The 19,439-nt window shown below is 35.0% G+C and overlaps 1 protein-coding gene across 1 annotated transcript; it reads right to left on the minus strand.

Annotated features, from left to right (window-relative positions):
- Positions 1–1,233: 1,233 nt before the first annotated feature.
- LOC142334700 (uncharacterized) lies at positions 1,234–18,968 on the minus strand. The gene is made up of 3 exons (XM_075382943.1): positions 18,485–18,968; positions 2,441–2,718; positions 1,234–1,697 (listed from the first exon to the last, which is right to left on the minus strand). The coding sequence occupies exons 1-3, from the start codon at positions 18,955–18,957 to the stop codon at positions 1,660–1,662; spliced, it is 789 nt and encodes a 262-aa protein (XP_075239058.1). The 5' UTR covers positions 18,958–18,968; the 3' UTR covers positions 1,234–1,659.
- Between the last annotated feature and the right edge of the window lie 471 nt (positions 18,969–19,439).

Genomic DNA, 19,439 nt, shown 5'->3' on the forward strand with positions numbered 1-19,439 from the left:
AGAAAGAATAAGAACAAAAAGAGCAACATGAAAGGAACGAAAAAAGAGAAAAGAAGAAGTAGAAAGAAAGAAAAAGAGGGAGAAAAAAAAATTAGGGAAGTAGGGAGACGAAAAACAAAACAAAACTGAAAAAATTTTGCAATTTTCCCGCTCGGGAAAAAGTTCATGTTTTTCCACCACTAGTCTGACTCTTAACAATCGTAGATACGCTACCAATCCTTTTTGAATTGGTCTCTTGCTCCTCTATATCTTGCTTTTTTGTAGCGCAAAACACGGGCAAATTAGGAGCTTAAATAAAACAAAGAGATGGAGGAGAAAGAAAGAGGGAAAAAATAGAAATGAGCGAAAAACCTTAGCAAAATTATAACAAAGATTAAAGAGAAATAAAGAAGAGAGCAAGAAGAAAACACAGTAGTGGATGAACAACAATTACCATTTTTGAGCCAAAAAATATTAGCCAAATTTGGCACGATCGCGGGGGCGAAATTTCCAATAACCGCAAAATTTATTATCCCCTACGCTACTTATGCGCATTGCTTTTGTCTAGGCACGAGATAAAGAGGAGAAAAAAAGAAAAGAACCAGAAAAGACAGAACGAAAGGGAGCAAAATAAAAAGGGATAAAAGGAACGAAAGAAAAAAACATTAGCCATTTTTGACTTAAAAATTTTGCGTCTTTCTCCACCCGTACTGGGACTCGAACCCCTGCTCTTCGCTTAACAGCCATTCGCCTTGTCTCTTACGTTTCCGACGATTATTGCATATGTCCATTGCCTTTTCCCATATCATGAAAATCTTGGTCAGCCGCGAATGGAATTGCTTGATTTTGCCATAAGGAATGCTTTATGAGCGCAAAAACATGCGCAAGTTAGTGAGCTTTGTTTATGGCGGTATATCGCGCCTCAAAAAGCATGAAATAGGCAAGAACGCATATTTACGTACCGTTAAAGCATGTATAGAAGCGCTGGTAACCATCATATTTAATAGTATAGATTTGTCATTGGAGACATATCTGGTTATAATATTCATTTAACAATTATACTTGAAAGTTCGATGTTAATTTTCTGATACTCTGCATCATTGACAAGTGATGTACTACCAGCAAACACTGATCTCAACTTTGATGTAGACCTCAAGTTCGAGCTGTGTGCGTGCAAGTAACCTAAGTTTATTCCTCAGGGATTTTTTAATCAATCTCGTGAGGAATTATATATCTACACGTACTGTCAAAACATTTTTTTTTCAAATTAAATTTAATTGATTCCGTTCCTGATTAAACACGAACAGGTATATGAAACAACAGACTATGATCTATCTCATTTAATGTAGCGCTTTTTAGCTTAGCTAATACCAACATAAAACCATAATTATAATTTATATACCAAAGCTATATTTTGCATTATGTCTCATCTTTATTTAACTACCTGATATTAAACTACTATCATACAGCAAAAAATTTAATACAAGCAGGATTTGTAACATAACTAATTTAGTAGACTAGTTGGGATATTTAAGTTTTGATTGAGTTCAGTCTTTCGCCCAGCAAATTGCGACTGGTAATTTCACATCTAAAGGTGTTCATCTCTTCAAGATGAAAAGAATGAAAATGCGTGAGCATTTTTCTATTTGTCCAATCGTAACGTTTCGTGTACTCGGCCAATCAGAACGGACATCCATTTGCCCAGTGTCCCCGCCTTCCTTAAACAAAAAATTAGACACATGCCCTAGTGACGTTAAAAGGTAGATGGTATAAGCTCAAACAAAATGAGGTAGTCAGATCCTAATTAATGATAGATACTCCTTAAAAAAGTGGCAAAATGAAACCAATCTTGGCGTTATTTTTGAGCCTTTGCCATTATAGCCCCCCCCCCCCCCCCATTGAAATACCCGGACCCTAGTCCCAGGACAATTCAGCGCTGAATCTTTACATTCCAATAGTAACTCTAAATTATGGAGCTACTTCAAAGAAACTACTATTCTTCGCCGATTCCTCCTGACATGACTGCCGAAGCGTAGAAACTGACCCAAATCTATGTTCAAACAGGTCAAAACCGGAATGGGGCAATAAGCTACTCTCTCTTGTGCAGATTCAAAATGGACTATCCTCTATAGATAATCGGCTTTTAGAATGCGCAAGATTTCGAGTCAGATTTCACTCGATCAACAAAAAAGGCAAGCCAAATTACCTCAGAGCACAATTCCCAAGGAAAAAACCACGGAAATAAACCCCCTTCTACTGTTAAAGAGCTGCTCAATTAGCGATTTGGTTATCAGCTGCATGTCATGGCTAATGGCTTAGCAGTGCGCGACACTTCATAAGAAACTTTCAAAACACATTGACGACCGAAGGTCATTGTTAGCATGGGGTTTAGCTCCGTTGGAGTCTGTTTCCGTGGGCGTATATTTCCTAGATGCATTTTAATTATACATTTAATACAAACCACATTTGTAACAGTGTCCATATCCTCCAAAATATCTTCCTGGAATTCCAGATGAGTAGTCCCCGCCAGAAGAACCAAGGCCCCCATTTCCAGAGCCCGAGCCAGAAAGTCCAGCAGACGATGATCCCGGAGCCCCAATTCGATCGTGGAAGGATGACGACCCTCCTCCCGATTGGGATCCAGAGTTTCCGGAGGACTGGCCAGAGTTGCTGGCTCCTCCATTTGATGAGGATGCATTGCCGTTACCTGATCGACCACCATGACGGTTTATGGTCGATCTAAACGACTGATGATTAGTTAGATCGAATGAGAAGTAATTGCCTTTGTTTGTGATTACATTATAGAATCGCAACGCTCTTCTTTGTTTTACAGTTACAATGCAAACAAGTCGTGAACATCGTGCGTTGCTGACACGTGTTCATGAACAACTTTTATATCCTTAATGTGACCAAGTTTAGGTCCCATTTTGAATAGTATAGTAACGACGAGTTTGTTATTTCCTCGTAATGACCCCTTTGGAATTCTTAAGTTACGGAACTCTTAAGTAAAACGATTATGACCCGGACAACCCACTGCTTCGAATGAACAGGTTGATAAATTTTCCGCAGAAAAAATCAGCTACCGCGATGAAAAAGTAAAATCATCTCGTGTTCTTATTGATGTGTTACATAATTTTCCAACTTTTGGAGCTAATTAAACTCAATAATTAGTTATATGCATTGAATTTTATTTTTATAAAGACTTTCAAGCTCTGTCGTGATAAACAATAACTTCCATAATAAGTCGTCAGTTAATTTTCCACGGCTCAACATTTCAGTTCGAGCTAGAGAGAAACTTTTTATTTGAGAGCTAGTTTTTGTCCGCTATTTTTTGCTGACGGATACTTTTTGCGCATCACTGTCCTTAAAAAAGCGATTCAGTCATTTTGGTTTTCCAAAAAAATATTGAGTGCTCACATATTTTATTTTAATCGTTTTCCACGCCGTATAAACGATTATCTAAATGAAACTCAAACACTCACAATAAAAGATATTATTAATTTAGAAATCTGACATTTATCTGTGAAAATCTCAGGCTATTTTATGTTGTAAAAGCTAAAAGAGGAGCTGCAGTAATTTGAATTTTTTTCGAATTTTTTTTGATAAATCGCTAAACTTTGAATTTTAGCAGGTATTCACAAATAACAAACAGTTACCCGGCTATAAATGTCCAAAGTAGGTTTTTCAAACACTTTGTGACAGCCTTTTTTTGTCTCTTGACAAAAATTAATCTCAGATCCTTTTTAGTTCTTCTATTAGTTTTACCACAGAAAAAGATTGGACTGGCAAATCGAGCAACTAAAGCAGGTGTTTCGAAAGTGCCCTTGAAATTCGGGAAAAAACAAAGGTCAGCAGAGTTTTCTTGAATAATTGTATTTTAAACATGTTGATTTATTTTATTTTATTATTTTCCATTCCATTCAAAATGCCGCTAACTACATTTAGTTAAGCATACATAAACAGAGCCGGTCCGTGTCCGAATAATGAGCCAGGGGGAGCGTGTTTGGCTTCAGAAAATTTAATAACTTTAACCCATATATATTCAAACAAGGAGGCCCGGTAATGTGCGTTCGCACATAAAGTTCCGACCCCGGTCATCCACATTTTTGGCATAATTGTCTACCAAAAGATAGAAAGCCCTCAAAAAATTCAAGTATTTTTCAAAAAATTGGTGTATGGACAAAAATATCGCCTGCAACGCAAAAAATCCAGTGGAGTGAAGATTCTGCCATTATTAAGAAAGCGAGGCAGGACGAACAACAAAATCAAACAACATCAACAACAAACATTAACTACATCCAAAACTTCATTTCTATTTTTCTAAATTAATAACAAAGTCAAGAAAGCGTCAGATAAAACTGAAACTGCGCCAAATAATTTGTACTTTACGAGAAACGATATGGGACCAGTCCATAATAAGGCTCGGTTACAATTACAAAAAAAGAAGAGCAAAAATAATAAATTCCCTTATATTTTTTAAAAGACAATTAATTTCAAAGTAATGAAAACCATTAGATACCAACTGAAATTACACCAATGTTTTATTATCACCGATACCTATATAGTAGGGTATTAGGACTCGACTTTATTCAATTTTTTGCGGTTACAAAATGAACAACAAATAGAGAAAACAAATAAAAGTACAATTGAAACTTCCGACAAAACGCTGCAAAGCCGTAAAGTTTTGTTCTACCGATCAAAATAAGCTTTTTGTCAATAATGTGCTATGTGACCTCTCATTAACAAGAATAGTAAAAAAATTGAAAAAAAGCGAAAAAGTTGTAAAAATAATTACTTATGTTTTTTTCAAAATATTTTCAAAGTTTAAAATATTTTCAAAGTCATCAAAGACATTAGCTACAAAACGAAAAAACTAAATAGGCGCATTCATTCGCCTTAAGAAAGCCCATGCAACCTGCAATTATTCAGATGTCTTGCGTTTTCAAAAAGAACGTCAGATATAGACAAAAATCAAATTAAATTACTTTTTTTTGCAAAAAACCCGTGTCGGAGCCAGTAAAGTAATAACCAAATCTTTAAAAACTTTAGATTTTGTACACTCTCAACTTCTCTAGACACCAAACATGTAATCCCCAATAAAAAGCCAGTGAAACCTGCCATTCCACAGGAAAATTATTACGACTAGACGACCAAGTGAAAACGACAGTTAAAGAGAAAAAGTCAATTAAGCTCTTCGAGAACTTGGTGTCGAAGCCATTAAAACCCTAATCTGTAGCTTTAAAAATTTTGATTTGTTTAATTGTGCCTTATTTTGTACGCCAACTATGTGTTATTTGTATTTTCAATAATGGGACAAAGTGAAAAAAAAACGAGAAAAAGGCAATAAAAATGGGCAAATGCATAAAAATCTAAAAAAAATTTATGAAATCTGGTAGTATCCAAGCCGGAAAACAAAAACATAACGCCTAAAACCGCAATAAAGATTGAACATTAAAATAGTAGAAAAAACTAATCTTTCTTTGCTTATGACTCTAAGCTACAAGTTGACCAAATTATTGGAAAAGCAGTGTCAAAGTTCAAAGCCATTGTTTATTTAAAAATCAATTATTAAAAGTCAAAATGACCACAAGCTTTCGAGTAAAACACTAGATACATTAGTTTTGAACTGCTTATAAAGCCAATTGGACCTCTCACCAGTGAGCTTTGATTTAAATTGTTCTGTTCTTTAATTAACATAAAAAAGTTCGATTTTTTTAAAGACCGACTGATTACAATTCTTTTACGAATTATTTTTGGATTGTAGTAGTCCAAGATTGGACCAAAACTAGTCTTGCTATAACTGTTTGTCCATTAAGAACACTGAATTGTTTCGAACGTGACTTTGACCGTATTCACCGTTTGCTTCTTTGACTTTGACCGTATTCACCATATTACATAATTCAATGAGTGAAAGAAAATCCATTAGGTTGAAACAGTGAGTCAAAAAAGTAAAACTTTAGATGTGATTAAAAGGTACAGGGAACTGAAGCCGCAGCAGGACCAATCCTGATTTATAAGTGAAATAAATTAGCAAACTGAAGACAAAAAAAGCTGTATAAAAGAGCAGCCCGATACACAAATCATATACCAATACTTTGACTAAAATAAAAGGCAAATTCCTATCGCTAAAAGCCTAAAAACATATTTAATTTCTGTTTAAAAAAACTAAAGTTCACGCATCTCTTATGTCAAACAACGTACAAAAATACGTCACAATATGAGTTAGGACAGCAAAGAATCAAAAAAAAATTGGCGAAAACCTGTTTACGATGTCACTGAAACTGAAAACGAGGGATAAAAATCATTGAAACCAGCTATAAAAGCTTGAACGTTTCAACATTCTTTACACTATCCATAGATCGAAAGCTCAAACCAACTTTGATGAAAACAAATGGGGGTCCACAAAACCAAAGTAGCACGAAATGCAAGCATCAATCGAAATTTGTAGCGTCAATTACGACTACCTACAGAGCAAATTAGAATTATCATTAATGACGAAGCGACAGAACAAAAAACTCAATTACAAAAACGGGTTGAAATTCACGAATAATATTTTAAGAGAAATTAAGCCAATTAAACGAGCACAAAGCTGACTCATTATAAAGCCTAGAGACATGTCATTGGAGAAATTATTACAGAACAACAAAACCTACAAAAATCGACAAATTATCATTGATTTGGCTATAATAATTTTGAAAAAAAAAGATTTTTCGAAGTGAAAAAACCTGCAGTTTCGATTTGATAAAATTAGATTACCGAAAAAAATCCGTAATAAAAAGGGCCTAATGACAGCTGTCATTAATGAGACAAAGTTACATTACTAAGAAAGACAAAAACAAACAGGTCATGCCAGAAAACTCTAGTTTTTGAAAAATGATGTCAGTCATGAAAACTGTTGGTTACTAACAAAAATCTTGAAATTGATCAAAATGAGACTCAAAAGAGAGCCAATAAACGCTGTTCATAATTGGACTAAGTGACAGAATGAAAAGGACGATAAAAGAACGCTAAATAAATGATAATTCTTTTCGATTCAAAGTACTGCCACATTTATTAAAACCGTTAGGGTTCAGTTCAAATCAGCAATTGATTTAAAACATACAACAATCGAGAGCCATTGAAGCTTATCATTATTGGGAAAAATAATAACACAACAAATCTACAAAAAAATAAACAGACAAAAAAAATCATTTATTTGATCAATACAGATAGCCCCAATTTCTGAAAAAGTATGTTGCCTTAAGTAAGTAAAATTTCAGCACAATAAAATCCTCAGTCAAAACTCAGTCTTGTGAAACGCGAACTTCTCACCTCACTTCGAAGTAGTTTGAAAAAAAGTTTTACGCCTTAAAACTACTCACTTCGCGCTCTTCTGACTACTCCTAAGTGATTGAAACCACGCCTCCAATTTCACTTCACATAGACAAGAAAATGTCGAAGAAAGTCTGAACAGATTTTTTAAAAAGAGCACATCAATGCAATTCAAATTATTTGAATTGTAAAAAAAGGTGCGCGCCTAAGTAATGGCAGTTGAGAGGCCGACGGCGGTCAGTAGGAAGCCAATTGTAACAATCTATACCCTCTAAATTTAGTTCTTCTAGGTTTTACTTTGAAAACTTCACATTAGATATTCAGTCTGAGATTGGAAAATTAATTGCAAAGCTGATTGCCCATACCGTTTCTCGTAGCTGAATTATTTCTTGTTTATGTAATCGTTTTCTCTAAATGATCCAAATTCAGTTTGATTGCGTTTCATTTTCATACTAGCTGTAAGGGCCAGGACTAAAAGCTTGAACAAAAAACAAACTCACTAACAACGCATAAGTTGCCCCTCGAACGGCAGGCGGGGGCGACAATTTAGATTGGGATGTAGATAAATGTTTCGCGGGTGCAAAAACACCAAACCTCGGGGTTCGAAACCCAGACCTCCAGGATCCCCCGAAATATCTTATCCAAAAGCTACCACACAGCTGATTCCGCAAAATCACTTTCATATTATCAACGAACTTTTTCAGAAAGAAAACAACTTGTATCACCCAAAAATGAAGCACTCAAACATGAAAAATCCGATCAAGAATTCCAAGGTAGTTCCACAACAAAAAATTTAAAATTGTGGAGCGAAAATTTAGAATAAAAAGACCAACACGTTCAAAATAATTGCTTCAAACTTCATTCGATATCAATTAAGCATTACCTAGAAATTAGATAATTTCGCTAAGTATATTATCAAAATCCAGCCTCCTTTCTAATTTGAGAACTTCATTATGTAAGATCTTATAAGGTGCCTGCATAATCTCATACACTATCTGATTGTTCAAGCCCTTGCATGATAAGGACTTTTCTTCGGAAAAACTTTTATCGCATAAGAATCAGTCTTTTAAAAACTACAATTTTATGATAATCAGTTCCTAAGAAATCAGGAAATCAGTTAAGACAATAACTAAATTTTCCGAATTATCACCTTATAAGATCGGAGTCATTGGATCTTATAATAGAAATTGCCGACATCGATTATGTAAGATCTTAGACATTTATCTTTACAAAATCCCAATTGTATCGTAAATAAGAATTTTTCTTCAAAAAACTGAACCAACCATTATATTTTTAGCAACAATTATAAAACAAAAGCTTCCTTGGCAGTGATGCTTGTATTTACTTCAACAGACGAAAAAGAACCTTAAAGTTTATAAAGATCCGTTTGCCATAGGAAATTATTCTTCGAGTAATCTCTGTGCCAATCGATAGTTGCAAATTGAAATAGTCACAATCAGGCAGACTGCCCAAATATCTGTGAAATAGACCTGTGTGCCGTAAAGTAGATAGAAACAGATACAGATTTGAGTTGCAAAATTTGTCGCGACAAAATTTTAAACTCAATGGGGGTGCATCACTGCGAACATTTTTGGGTGCAATACTTTTTACACCACCCCAAGGTTCGAACCTCAATCCCCATCATAAGAATTAATCACTTTGTTTCAGACCCTTGTCATTACGTTTCTTAAAATCAATTTTGTTTTAGCAGCAGAAAATTTTGGAATACGCGCAATTTAGGTCACGCAAAAATCGTCACAAAAATTACGTTATAACATCGAGTGTTAAAAAGTCTCAGACATAATGAAGCAAAAGAATGTTCGCGAACAAATGTAAAACGAAGAGCGTCAGACAACGCAACAAGAAAACAGTGCAGGACATGCTCTGAATCACAATCCAAAGTATTGAATTAAATAATGAACTGACAGTAAACATTTTTACAGCAAAATCAAACTAAATCAAACAAAAGAAATTGAAGCAAATAAAATTACCCAACTCACGGCCCACTACAAGGTCAATGAGAACGATTTTTTTCGTCGAGTGAACGACAAAAGCACAAGAAGAAAGACAAAAAAAAGCAAGGCTAAAATAAAAATCAACATTCTAAAAGAAGTGTCAATATCAAAACATCGATTCCAATGAAATGAAGAACTTAATTAGATTATTTTTACGTCATTAGAAACCAAAGAAACCTGTCATAAACGAGACTAAATAATAGAAAAAAAACGATTGTTGCAAAAACTAAAAAACTGACACATACCTTTTGATCATTAACAGTATTAAAGTCACCAAAAGTATTAGCTACGCACTGTAAGATATCTTTCAATTGAAACAACCTTCATGAGCATCCAAGTAGGCCTGTCATTAGGAATAAGTGACAAGACAGCAATAACAACAAAAACAAAACATAGCAGAACAAGTCCTGACGTACAATTCAAAGAATTTTCATTGACTTAACAAACAAATAGACCTAGAACGGACAATGAGTGAATTGGGAAAACCATTTCTAAAAAAATCAGATGAAAAAAACAAAAAAAAACCACAAAATCAATGTCAAAATGCTGCTAGGGAGAACAAAAAACCACTAGTGAGATATGTAATTTTGATTCTAACAAAAAACTAGGTCCAGAATGAGCTGTGAATGGATTGGAAAAACTATTAAGAAAAAAATCCGATCCAAAAAATCGAAAAAACAGTAAAAATCAGAGTGAAATTGCCGCATGCGAAGGCCATTAGTGAAAGGGAGAAGTCATTCAGAAAACTTGATTTTTAGCTTTGCTGTTTGAACACATGTAAGACGAAAAAGAGCGTCATTCAATGAAACAAAAAACATAGCAGGACAAGTCCTGGCGTACAATTCGAAGAATTTTCATTGACTAAACAAAAAACTAGACCTAAAACGGACGATGAGTAAATTGGTAAAACCATTTCTAAAAAATCAAAAAAAAAATAAAAAGGGAAAATCTATGTCAAAATGCCGCATGTGAACAAAAAACCACAACCGAGAAATGAAAATTTGCTTGAAACAAAAAACTAGGCCTAGAATGAGCTATGAATGGATTGGGAAAACCAGTTAGAAAAAAAAATCCGATCCAAAATCCACAAATCGAAAAAAAACAGTCAAAATCGAGGTGAAACTGCCGCATGTGAACAAAAAAAACTACTACCGAGAAACCGAATTTTTGTTCAAACACCGTTTTCTCACTCTACTTTAAAATTAGAGCGAAAAAAATTCACGCCGCAAAACCACTCGCTTTTCCGCTCCATTTCCTGTTTCGGCGTGACCAAAATCACCACTACAATTTGACTTCAAAAATCATGAAAATGTGTGAACAGATCTTAAAAAGAAAAAAAAAGACAGCGCCCCAATACAATTCAAATTCTTTGAATTCTAAAAAACACTTTTTGAAAAAAAACGAGCAAAGTATAATTCACAGACCGCAATCGCTAAAAGCTGAAGCGATCAGCTGCATTCATTTTGGCATCCTTAGCAACTGCCAAAAAACCTGTCAAAAACGAAACTGAGCGATAGGACAGAAAGTGACAAAAATTCGCAAAACTCAAAAAAATCGAGTATTTCTTGAAAACAATTAGTATCAAAATCAAACACATCAAAAGCTGAAAATTTAAAATAATTCAATCAAATTATTCGTTACTCGTTACGAACAACCTAAGAGACCTGTCCCTAATTCCATTAAATGCTCAGACAACAGAGTTTCAACAGAGATACTAGAAAAGGCAAAAATTCACTAATTTTTTTTGAGCCACTGGCTATAAATTCATGAAAACCACTGGCTATAGACTCAGGCTATTCATTGAATTCAATTATGCGTAATTAGCAACCAAAACGACCTGTGAATGATGGTTGTAATTAATAGGACAAAGGAAATAATTTTTTGGCAAAATTCAAATATTCACTAATATTTATTTTATAACAAAGTGTCAGTCATAAAAAGCTACAGATGCCTATTGATTAAATCCAGCAGTTGCAAATAAGCGCAATTAAAGTGAAATTGTATAATTTTAATAGCACTCAAAAGAAGAAACACTGAAAACAAGTCAAATTGACGCACGTGAATAAAAACGTGAATATAAATTGTTCACTCCACTTTAAAAGTAGTTTTCAAAGAAACACGCCTCAGACCTATTCAATTTTTAGCTCCCTTTAATACTTCAACGTGACTCAAATCACTCAAATCCACGTGAAAAATTAAAAAAAAATTGTGAACAGGTCTTGAAAAGACAGCACACCATTACAAACCAACATTTTGGATTGTAAAAAAACCAAGCGCACCGCAATATAGCTCCATTCAGCTTATAGCTTCGCATCTATGAAAATACACGAAAAAGAAGAGATAAATCGGCCGAACTTTCTGTTTTTTGGCGTCGAAAAGTGTTCCATTTGGCGTATTCTTTTGAATGTGTGAAAGAATTTGAAATCTATTCAGTTGAAACAGTGACAAGTAAGTCAAGAAGTCAAATATGCAAATCGTGACTTACGTAAAACCAAAAACGTGATTCAGAAGGTGAAGCGGATTAAAAGACATAGCAGTACAAGTCCTGACGTACAATTCAAACAATTTTCATTGACTAAGCAAAAGACTAGACCTAAAACGGACTTTGAGTGAATTGGGAAAACCATGTCCAAAAAATCAAATAAAAAACTAAAAACTATGAAAATCAAAGTCAAAATGCCGCATGTGAACGAAAAAACCAAAAGCGAGAAAAAAAATGGTCCAAACAAAAAACTAGGCCTAGAAATAACTATAAATGGATCAAGTGAAATTGCCGCATATGAACAAAAAAACTAACAGCGAGAAAGCGAATTTTGTTCAAGCACCGATTTCTTACTCTACTTTAAAATTAGAGTAAAAAATGTATGCCGCAAAACCACTCGCTTTTTCGCTCCAATTCCTGTTTCGGCGTGACCAAAATCACTAACCCAATTCGACTTCAAAAATCATGAAAATGTGTGAACAGATCTTTAAAAAAGACAACGCCCCAATACAATTCAAATTCTTTGAATTGTAAAAACATAGCAAGACAAGTCCCGACATACAATTCACAGAATTTTCATTGACTAAACAAAAAACTAGATCTAGAACGGACTATGAATGAATTGGAAAAACCACTTGAGATAAAATTTATGATTTGGAACTATAGATTGTAATTGGGAAATTAGCATACGAATCACTAGGATGCATTTGTTAATATAAAAGCCGGCAAATTGCCAGCAAATAGATAGCCACCGTTGAACCGTTTGACGCATATTGGTATTGAAACAGAAAAAGAAAAATTAAGAAAAAGAAATTGACAGAATTTTTCTAATAGTCCAAGTGTTCCTATTTGGTGTTAAATTCTGCATACTCGGTAAGATTCTAAAATTACACTTAATTGTGCTTTTAAACTCAAGGATATCATGCATAATACTAACGCCAGCTAGCAACCGCTTTAATGAAGGTTGATAACCTAATGCACTATGACTTAATGACCGGCCTTTATATGTCTATACCGTTTCTTTTGATTTTGCTCTTTTGACTTTGACCGTATTGACTGCATTACGTAATGCAATAAGTGAAAAAAAAATAAAATCCATTTGGTGAGAGAAACAGTAAGTGAAGTAAGTCAAAAATCGAGCAAAAAAATCGTGACTTATGTAAAACGAAAAACGTGATCAAAAGGTAAAGCGAATTAAAAAAAAACATAACAGAACAATTCCCGATGTACAATTCCAAAAAAATTCATTGACTAAACAAAAAACTAGACCTAGAAAAGACAATGAGAGAATTGGGAAAACCATTTCCACAAGAAAATCAGATTAAAAAATTAAAAAACAAAATCAATTTCAAAATGCTGCATGTGAACAAAAAAACCAATAGCCAGAAATTGAAATTTGATTCAAACCAAAAACTGGGCCTAGGATGAACAATGAATTGATTGGGAAAACCATTTAGAAAAAATCCGATCCAAAAAACCGAAAAAAAATAGTAAAAGAAGTGAAATTGCCGCATGAGAACAAAAAAACCACTAGCGAGAAATGCATACTTTTGTTCAAACATTGATTTCTTACTCTAATGGAATATTCGAAAGAAAAAAGCACTTGCCGCAAAACCTGCAAAAGCACTCACGCGTAAAACCACTCGATTTTTCGCTTCACCTTCTGTTTCGGCGTGCCAAAATCACTACTCTAATTTGACTTCAAAAATCATAAAAATACGTTAACAGATCTTAATACATAGCTGGAAGAACTCCGGAAACAAATACTTGAGACCAAATCATGAAAAAAGCTCTAAAAACAACTTGCACTAAAAAACTGGAAAAAGTTAATAAAATTTTAAATAATACAAAAGCATATGAATCCAAAAAAATCCGTTTAACCAATATGGTATCAAGATGCTAGCAAAACAATAGGCAAGTCATGATAGGCTAAGAAACTGGTCTAAAAAACAGAAAAGAAACGAAAGGTTGCAAAAAATTAGTAGCCCGAAAATCAGCAAAATACATGAAAAACCTCCGAATTAGCATAAAATTCATATGAATTTTCAGAAACCTTCAAACCACTACCAAAACCAGCCTAAAATTAAAACCAAAATCATAACCAAACCTCTTAACCAAAGAAAATGAAAAAAAAACTGCTTTAAAATGCCGCACGTGAACATAAAAATTCGCTCACTTACAGAATTTTTTCTCACACCTCAATTTCTTGCTCTAGCTTGTAATGTACTTTAGCAATGTACTTTAGCTTGTAGCTCGTCAGAAAACTTATTCACGACCACAGCAAATTTTTTAGGAATAGCATACATATGGTTCTGGAATTAGTTGGCAAGTTGCATTCACAAAACATGAGTGGCATAAAAATTGCCAACCTTGGAACCGAACCCGTACCTTCGTATTCGTAACTTAAGTTCCCTATGAACAAAAATTTGATTGCTATATATTTTGCAACATGATTTCAAAACTGCTACTATTTGAATTGTTCCACAGCGAGGCTATTAACCCAGTACTCAAAGATATATCGCAATGAAATCGCTTTGTATACAATCAAGTGCGCTAAAAAACCTTTTTTAAATAGCTGAGCGCTTTAACAGCTGTAAGCCGCTTCAAAATCAGACCACATATTTAATTCTTGTCTTAATCATAACAGGACTTGATCAATAGCTAAATTGCAAAGATTTTTGCTTTCACTACACCAAAAAACATAAACCGACTAATGTCGGAAGAATTGCTCTTGAACGACAGGCGAAGCAATTTAATTCAGGAGCTGTAGCCTAGATCAATTTTTCTTTATGGGTGCAAAAACAGTTGGCTAAACCGGGATTCGAACCATGGACCTCCCGAACCCTCACCAGAAGCACTGCCTACTCGCCTATCAGTCCCTGCCTGTTCCTATGCTGCAATCGTTTTTTTTTATTAGCAACAAGCTTTACTTCGGAGTGAGAGCAATAGAGATCACTCAAAATTGAAGACCAAAAGCGTGAAAACGTCACTTGAGAAGTATGATCTAGAAGAAAATTGCAAAAACGGTCAAGCAAAAAATTTGCATAGCATAGCCGGCAGATTGCCGGAATAGCTGCGAACGAATAGACCTGCGTGCCGCACAATGGAGATAAAAACAGAGACAGATCTAAATTGAAAAAAAAAATCGAGGTCGCTCAAAAAGCTAGGTAAAAAAACATTCAGCGATAAATTCATAAAGCTTGTTAAAATTCATTCCGCAGAAGCCTTTTACTAGGGACCTTTACTGCATATATGAGTTCCTTTGACCTTGAACCAATTCAAATTAAACCTAAGATTTAAAGTGCAAAAGTCAATTTATTGATTGAGGTAAGTCACTTGTGATCAAAATCTAATCACGCAAAAACTTTTGCTAAAGAGAGTGAGAAATGACATCACGCGCGCAAACGCCGTTAGTGAGAAGAATTCATTCAGACTTTGACTTTGCAGCTTTGCTGTGTGAACACATGTAAAACGAAAAAGAGCGTCAGACGATGAAACAAAAAAACATAGCAAGACAAGTCCTCACGTACAATTCAAAGAATTTTCATTGACTAAACAAAAAACTAGACCTAAAACCGACGATGAGTATATTGTTTAAACCATTTCTAAAAAATCAAAAAAAAAATTAAAAAGGGAAAATCTATGTCAAAATGCCGCATGAGAACAAAAAACCACAACCGAGAAATGAAAATTTGCTTGAAACGAAGAACTAGGCCTAGAATGAACTATAGATAGATTGGGAAAAACAGTTAAAAAAAATTCGATCCAACAAATCGAAAAAAAAACAGTCAAAATCGAAGTGAAATTGCGGCATGTGAACAAAAAACACCCCTAGCGAGAAAGCAAATTTTTGTTCAAACACCGTTTTCTCATTCTACTTTAAAATTAGAGCGAAACCACTCGCTTTTTCGCTCCACTTCTTGTTTCGGCGTGACCAAAATCACTACTCGAATTTGACTTCAAAAATCATGAAAATGTATGAACAGATCTTAAAAAAAAGACAGCGCCCCAATACAATTCAAATTCTTTGAATTGTAGAAAAAACCAAGAGCACAGCAATATAGCTCCACTCAGCTTACAGCTTCGCAGCTATAAAAAGAGACCAACACGTTCACAATAATTGCTATGAACTTCATTCAAGAGCAATTAGTCAAGTTTTAACTTGTGCCTTTTTATTAAAATGTAATTTTGAGAAACACTTTTCACTGCAACCAGCTCCTGATTGAAATAATTATAACTGTTGTTGTCACTTTCAGAACAAATCGGAGAGACTTGAGTTCAATCAAGTACGAACCGTTCACAGCACATGAAACTGATTACGACCACAAGAGGGAATAAATTGAAACGCAAAGTTTTGGGGAAAAAATATTGCTTACGAGGGATAAATTGGAAAATTGTACAGTTCATGATCCATTTTGGGTTCAAAATTTTCGAATGTAAGGCAGCCATGTCTGATCAATAACAGTTACCATGATTCAAATTTTAACAATCGGGGATTATTCGAATTGAATTACCGCATCAGATTTCTCATAATTTTCAACAATTGCAAAACTGTTTATCCCATTCCTTTTTGCGGCCGAGGACTAATGAAATGTTAGCTTTCTTTGCCAAAGTGGAAAAAATGCAAATTGAAAAACTGGTTTAATTCAAAATATCACGTCAATCATATTATGATGGTTCAATTAAAACTATTACTAAAATTCAACCCTTTCCATTGGCAAAAACAGAAAATGGAAAGCCGAAAATTTTAATTAAGCAACTTCTAACCACAATTTGAATGAATAATAACCTGAAATAAGCCGCACAAAAAATCACCTTTCTCACTTAACATTTTAACCAACGATGATATGATGCTTTACAACTGAAACGATGATTAGTTGACCACCACTTCGCGGGTTAAGAGCTAGAATTATAGTTCGATGATCGTGATTTCACTCTGCCGAGATTACCCCACTTGTGATCTTCGTATTGATGTCCTCATCCCCACAATTTGCAGTGCAGTCTCCACGTTTTCACCCAACCGGTGCTTTCTCGTATCGGCGATAAAAATTATCACCCTTACTAAATCTTGCGGCAATACTGAAAAAAAATAAAAACCCGAAAAGCAAACTTCCACACTTGACATTTCGAACAATTTTCAGTTGAAAAAAAAACGTGATACCACATCTTACGTGATTTTTCAAGCGGACGCCACCAAATCCAGATAGTGAAAGCCGGTTCGGTTCGCTCCTTCTGCCAGACGCACACGGGGTTACTACTACTTCTACGGTACGGTAGTTTAATAACAGACTAAGGTACCTTGTCTAGGAATAGAGGGTGCCTGAACAAACGAAAAAGCACTTGAGAGCTTCAAGTGACCAATTACAAAACGTTATAATCAACAATTAACTTTTTGATCCAATAAAACAACACGTAATTGAATACTTAACCTGTTTAATTTTTTTCAATTTACCTTTTTCTAACTTACATAACTCCTGCCTCTGCATAGCGACAACACCCCTGTGAAACAGTCACAAAGACCCAAAAACACATTTCTACACACTTTGATTGCCATACAACAAACTTTTACGGACCACGGTTCTTCTATTCAATGCTTCATTTCTACGCATGAAACAAATTCACAAATTCTACAAATTTTAAGACCGGATAAAAAATTTGATTTTGTAGATGATTTTCTGGACCTCGACCAACAAAGTATTTAACAGCACTTGAAAGCCGCAAACAAATAATCCGACGCGCCTATGATGTCCGAAATGAAACATTGTTTCTTCCAAACCGTCCATATCAAGTTCAAGCCATAAATCACAGCTGTGATTCAAAACTGTTAACGCCATTATAAAACGTTTGAGGTTATTCGCATTCACGATTCACCTCGACAAATATTTTTCTGCACAAGCACGCGTTCAAGTGCAACAACCTACAAACAAATCAGTTGTTTGCGAAATTGCTTCAAACGATTCTCTCTTTTTATAAATATGTGGATGCAATGCGAAAACACAAGTAACTGATCATAATCAGACGGCAAAAATTAACGGAGATAATTAAAAGCCTCAATGACGGTTTATATAGTTTGAGCTTTAAAACCGAAACCTCCGTTGAGTTGCATTGAAACTCAATCTGTATTCTTTCAAAACTATTTCAGACAAGCGTGTTCCAGTATAAACTCTACGCGAGCTGATCACGTACACCATTTATGAAAAAGAAAAACATTCTTCTTGCTCTTTGTATGAAACCTCTGCTTCATATGAGAGAAGTTCTGTTCAAAAGCAAAGATCCGAAGCAGAGATTTTATACAAGTAGAAGTGAAGAAAGCTTATTGTTGATGTAATTCACAATAACAAAATTAAACCTTTCTTTTAAACGATGGAAATTAACATTTGGAACAATAGATTAAGACGAATCACTAGATTGCATTTAATAATATAACATAGAAAGTCCATCTGTCCAGAAGTCGATATATCAAGTTTGCCTGCCATAGGTTTATAACTGGTAACCTATCTTAGTATATCTCAATGTGAGTCACAGTACACCCATGAGACAAAAACTATGCGGATAGGTTGACTTGTGCTCAAGCTCTAATGCAAACTAAGCTCTTCGTTTGAAGCAATTAAAAGCAGTTAGTTTTATTGGCTCTAACCCAACAGACTCACATTTTAACCACAGATTTTTATGAGAACAATTCAAGTCAATGTCTCACCTGAAGGGTCCACGATGGTATCCCGACTGACCATTGTGACTTCCGGTGGACGATCCACCACCGCTACCAATGGAGGAGCGGTGACTGCTTCCACCAATGTACCCCCGACCGCCACCTCCACCTCCAAGTCCACTGCCATTGCCACCAGCATGATGGGAACCGTTGCCATGACTACCGTACCTATTGGAACCCCGGTGACTTGTTCCGCTACCAGAACTCCGGTTGTTTCCAGCTAAATTATCGCGTCCATATCTATGTCCACTTGAACGGGAGCTCGATGAAAATATGGGTCCCGATTGTGATCCACCCGAAATGTTTATTCGGGAATGCACAGTACTTCCAGTGGTGAACGCACTATTAGAACTTGAGCTAGAGGCATTACCGCCGATGCTATCATTGCTCATGTCTAGAAGCGAGGAACTATGATTGCTCGCGTTGTTATCACGCTCCATTTTGTCTTTTAACACTTGCATCTCCTCCGACTCTAAAAACATCGCATGGGAGGGAAATGCTTCAACAAAAGGATACCGAGTAAATTAACGGAATACTTCCTACCATCTTGAACATTTTGGTGAGCAAAACTAACTAATCTTTAACGCGTTAAAATCTGTCCAAAAATCTTTTAAAACTAAAACAGGTAGAACAAGGACAATTTTGGAAAAAGAACCTATAAAGATAAGCAAAAATGGCCCTGAAGCCGAGGCTTATCCGTACATCAAAAATAACACTCCCAAAAAGAGAAAAACAGGCAGAACTTTATATCAATAGCACCACTCGATTCCACGGAAATGAATTACATTACGGTTCTTATCGACGTTCAAAATTTCGTAGTTTTTAGTCAAGGACTATTAAAGAATTTTTTTTTACCGAGCAAGAAATGAAGTGACAATACTAGAGACCTGGAAGAAGTCATCTATAACGAAGCTGCTAGCCCATTGAAAAAAAAACCTACCCA

Source organism: Convolutriloba macropyga, chromosome 2 (assembly GCF_964194025.1).
Source record: "Convolutriloba macropyga chromosome 2, txConMacr16.3, whole genome shotgun sequence".
Taxonomy (NCBI): domain Eukaryota; kingdom Metazoa; phylum Xenacoelomorpha; order Acoela; family Convolutidae; genus Convolutriloba; species Convolutriloba macropyga.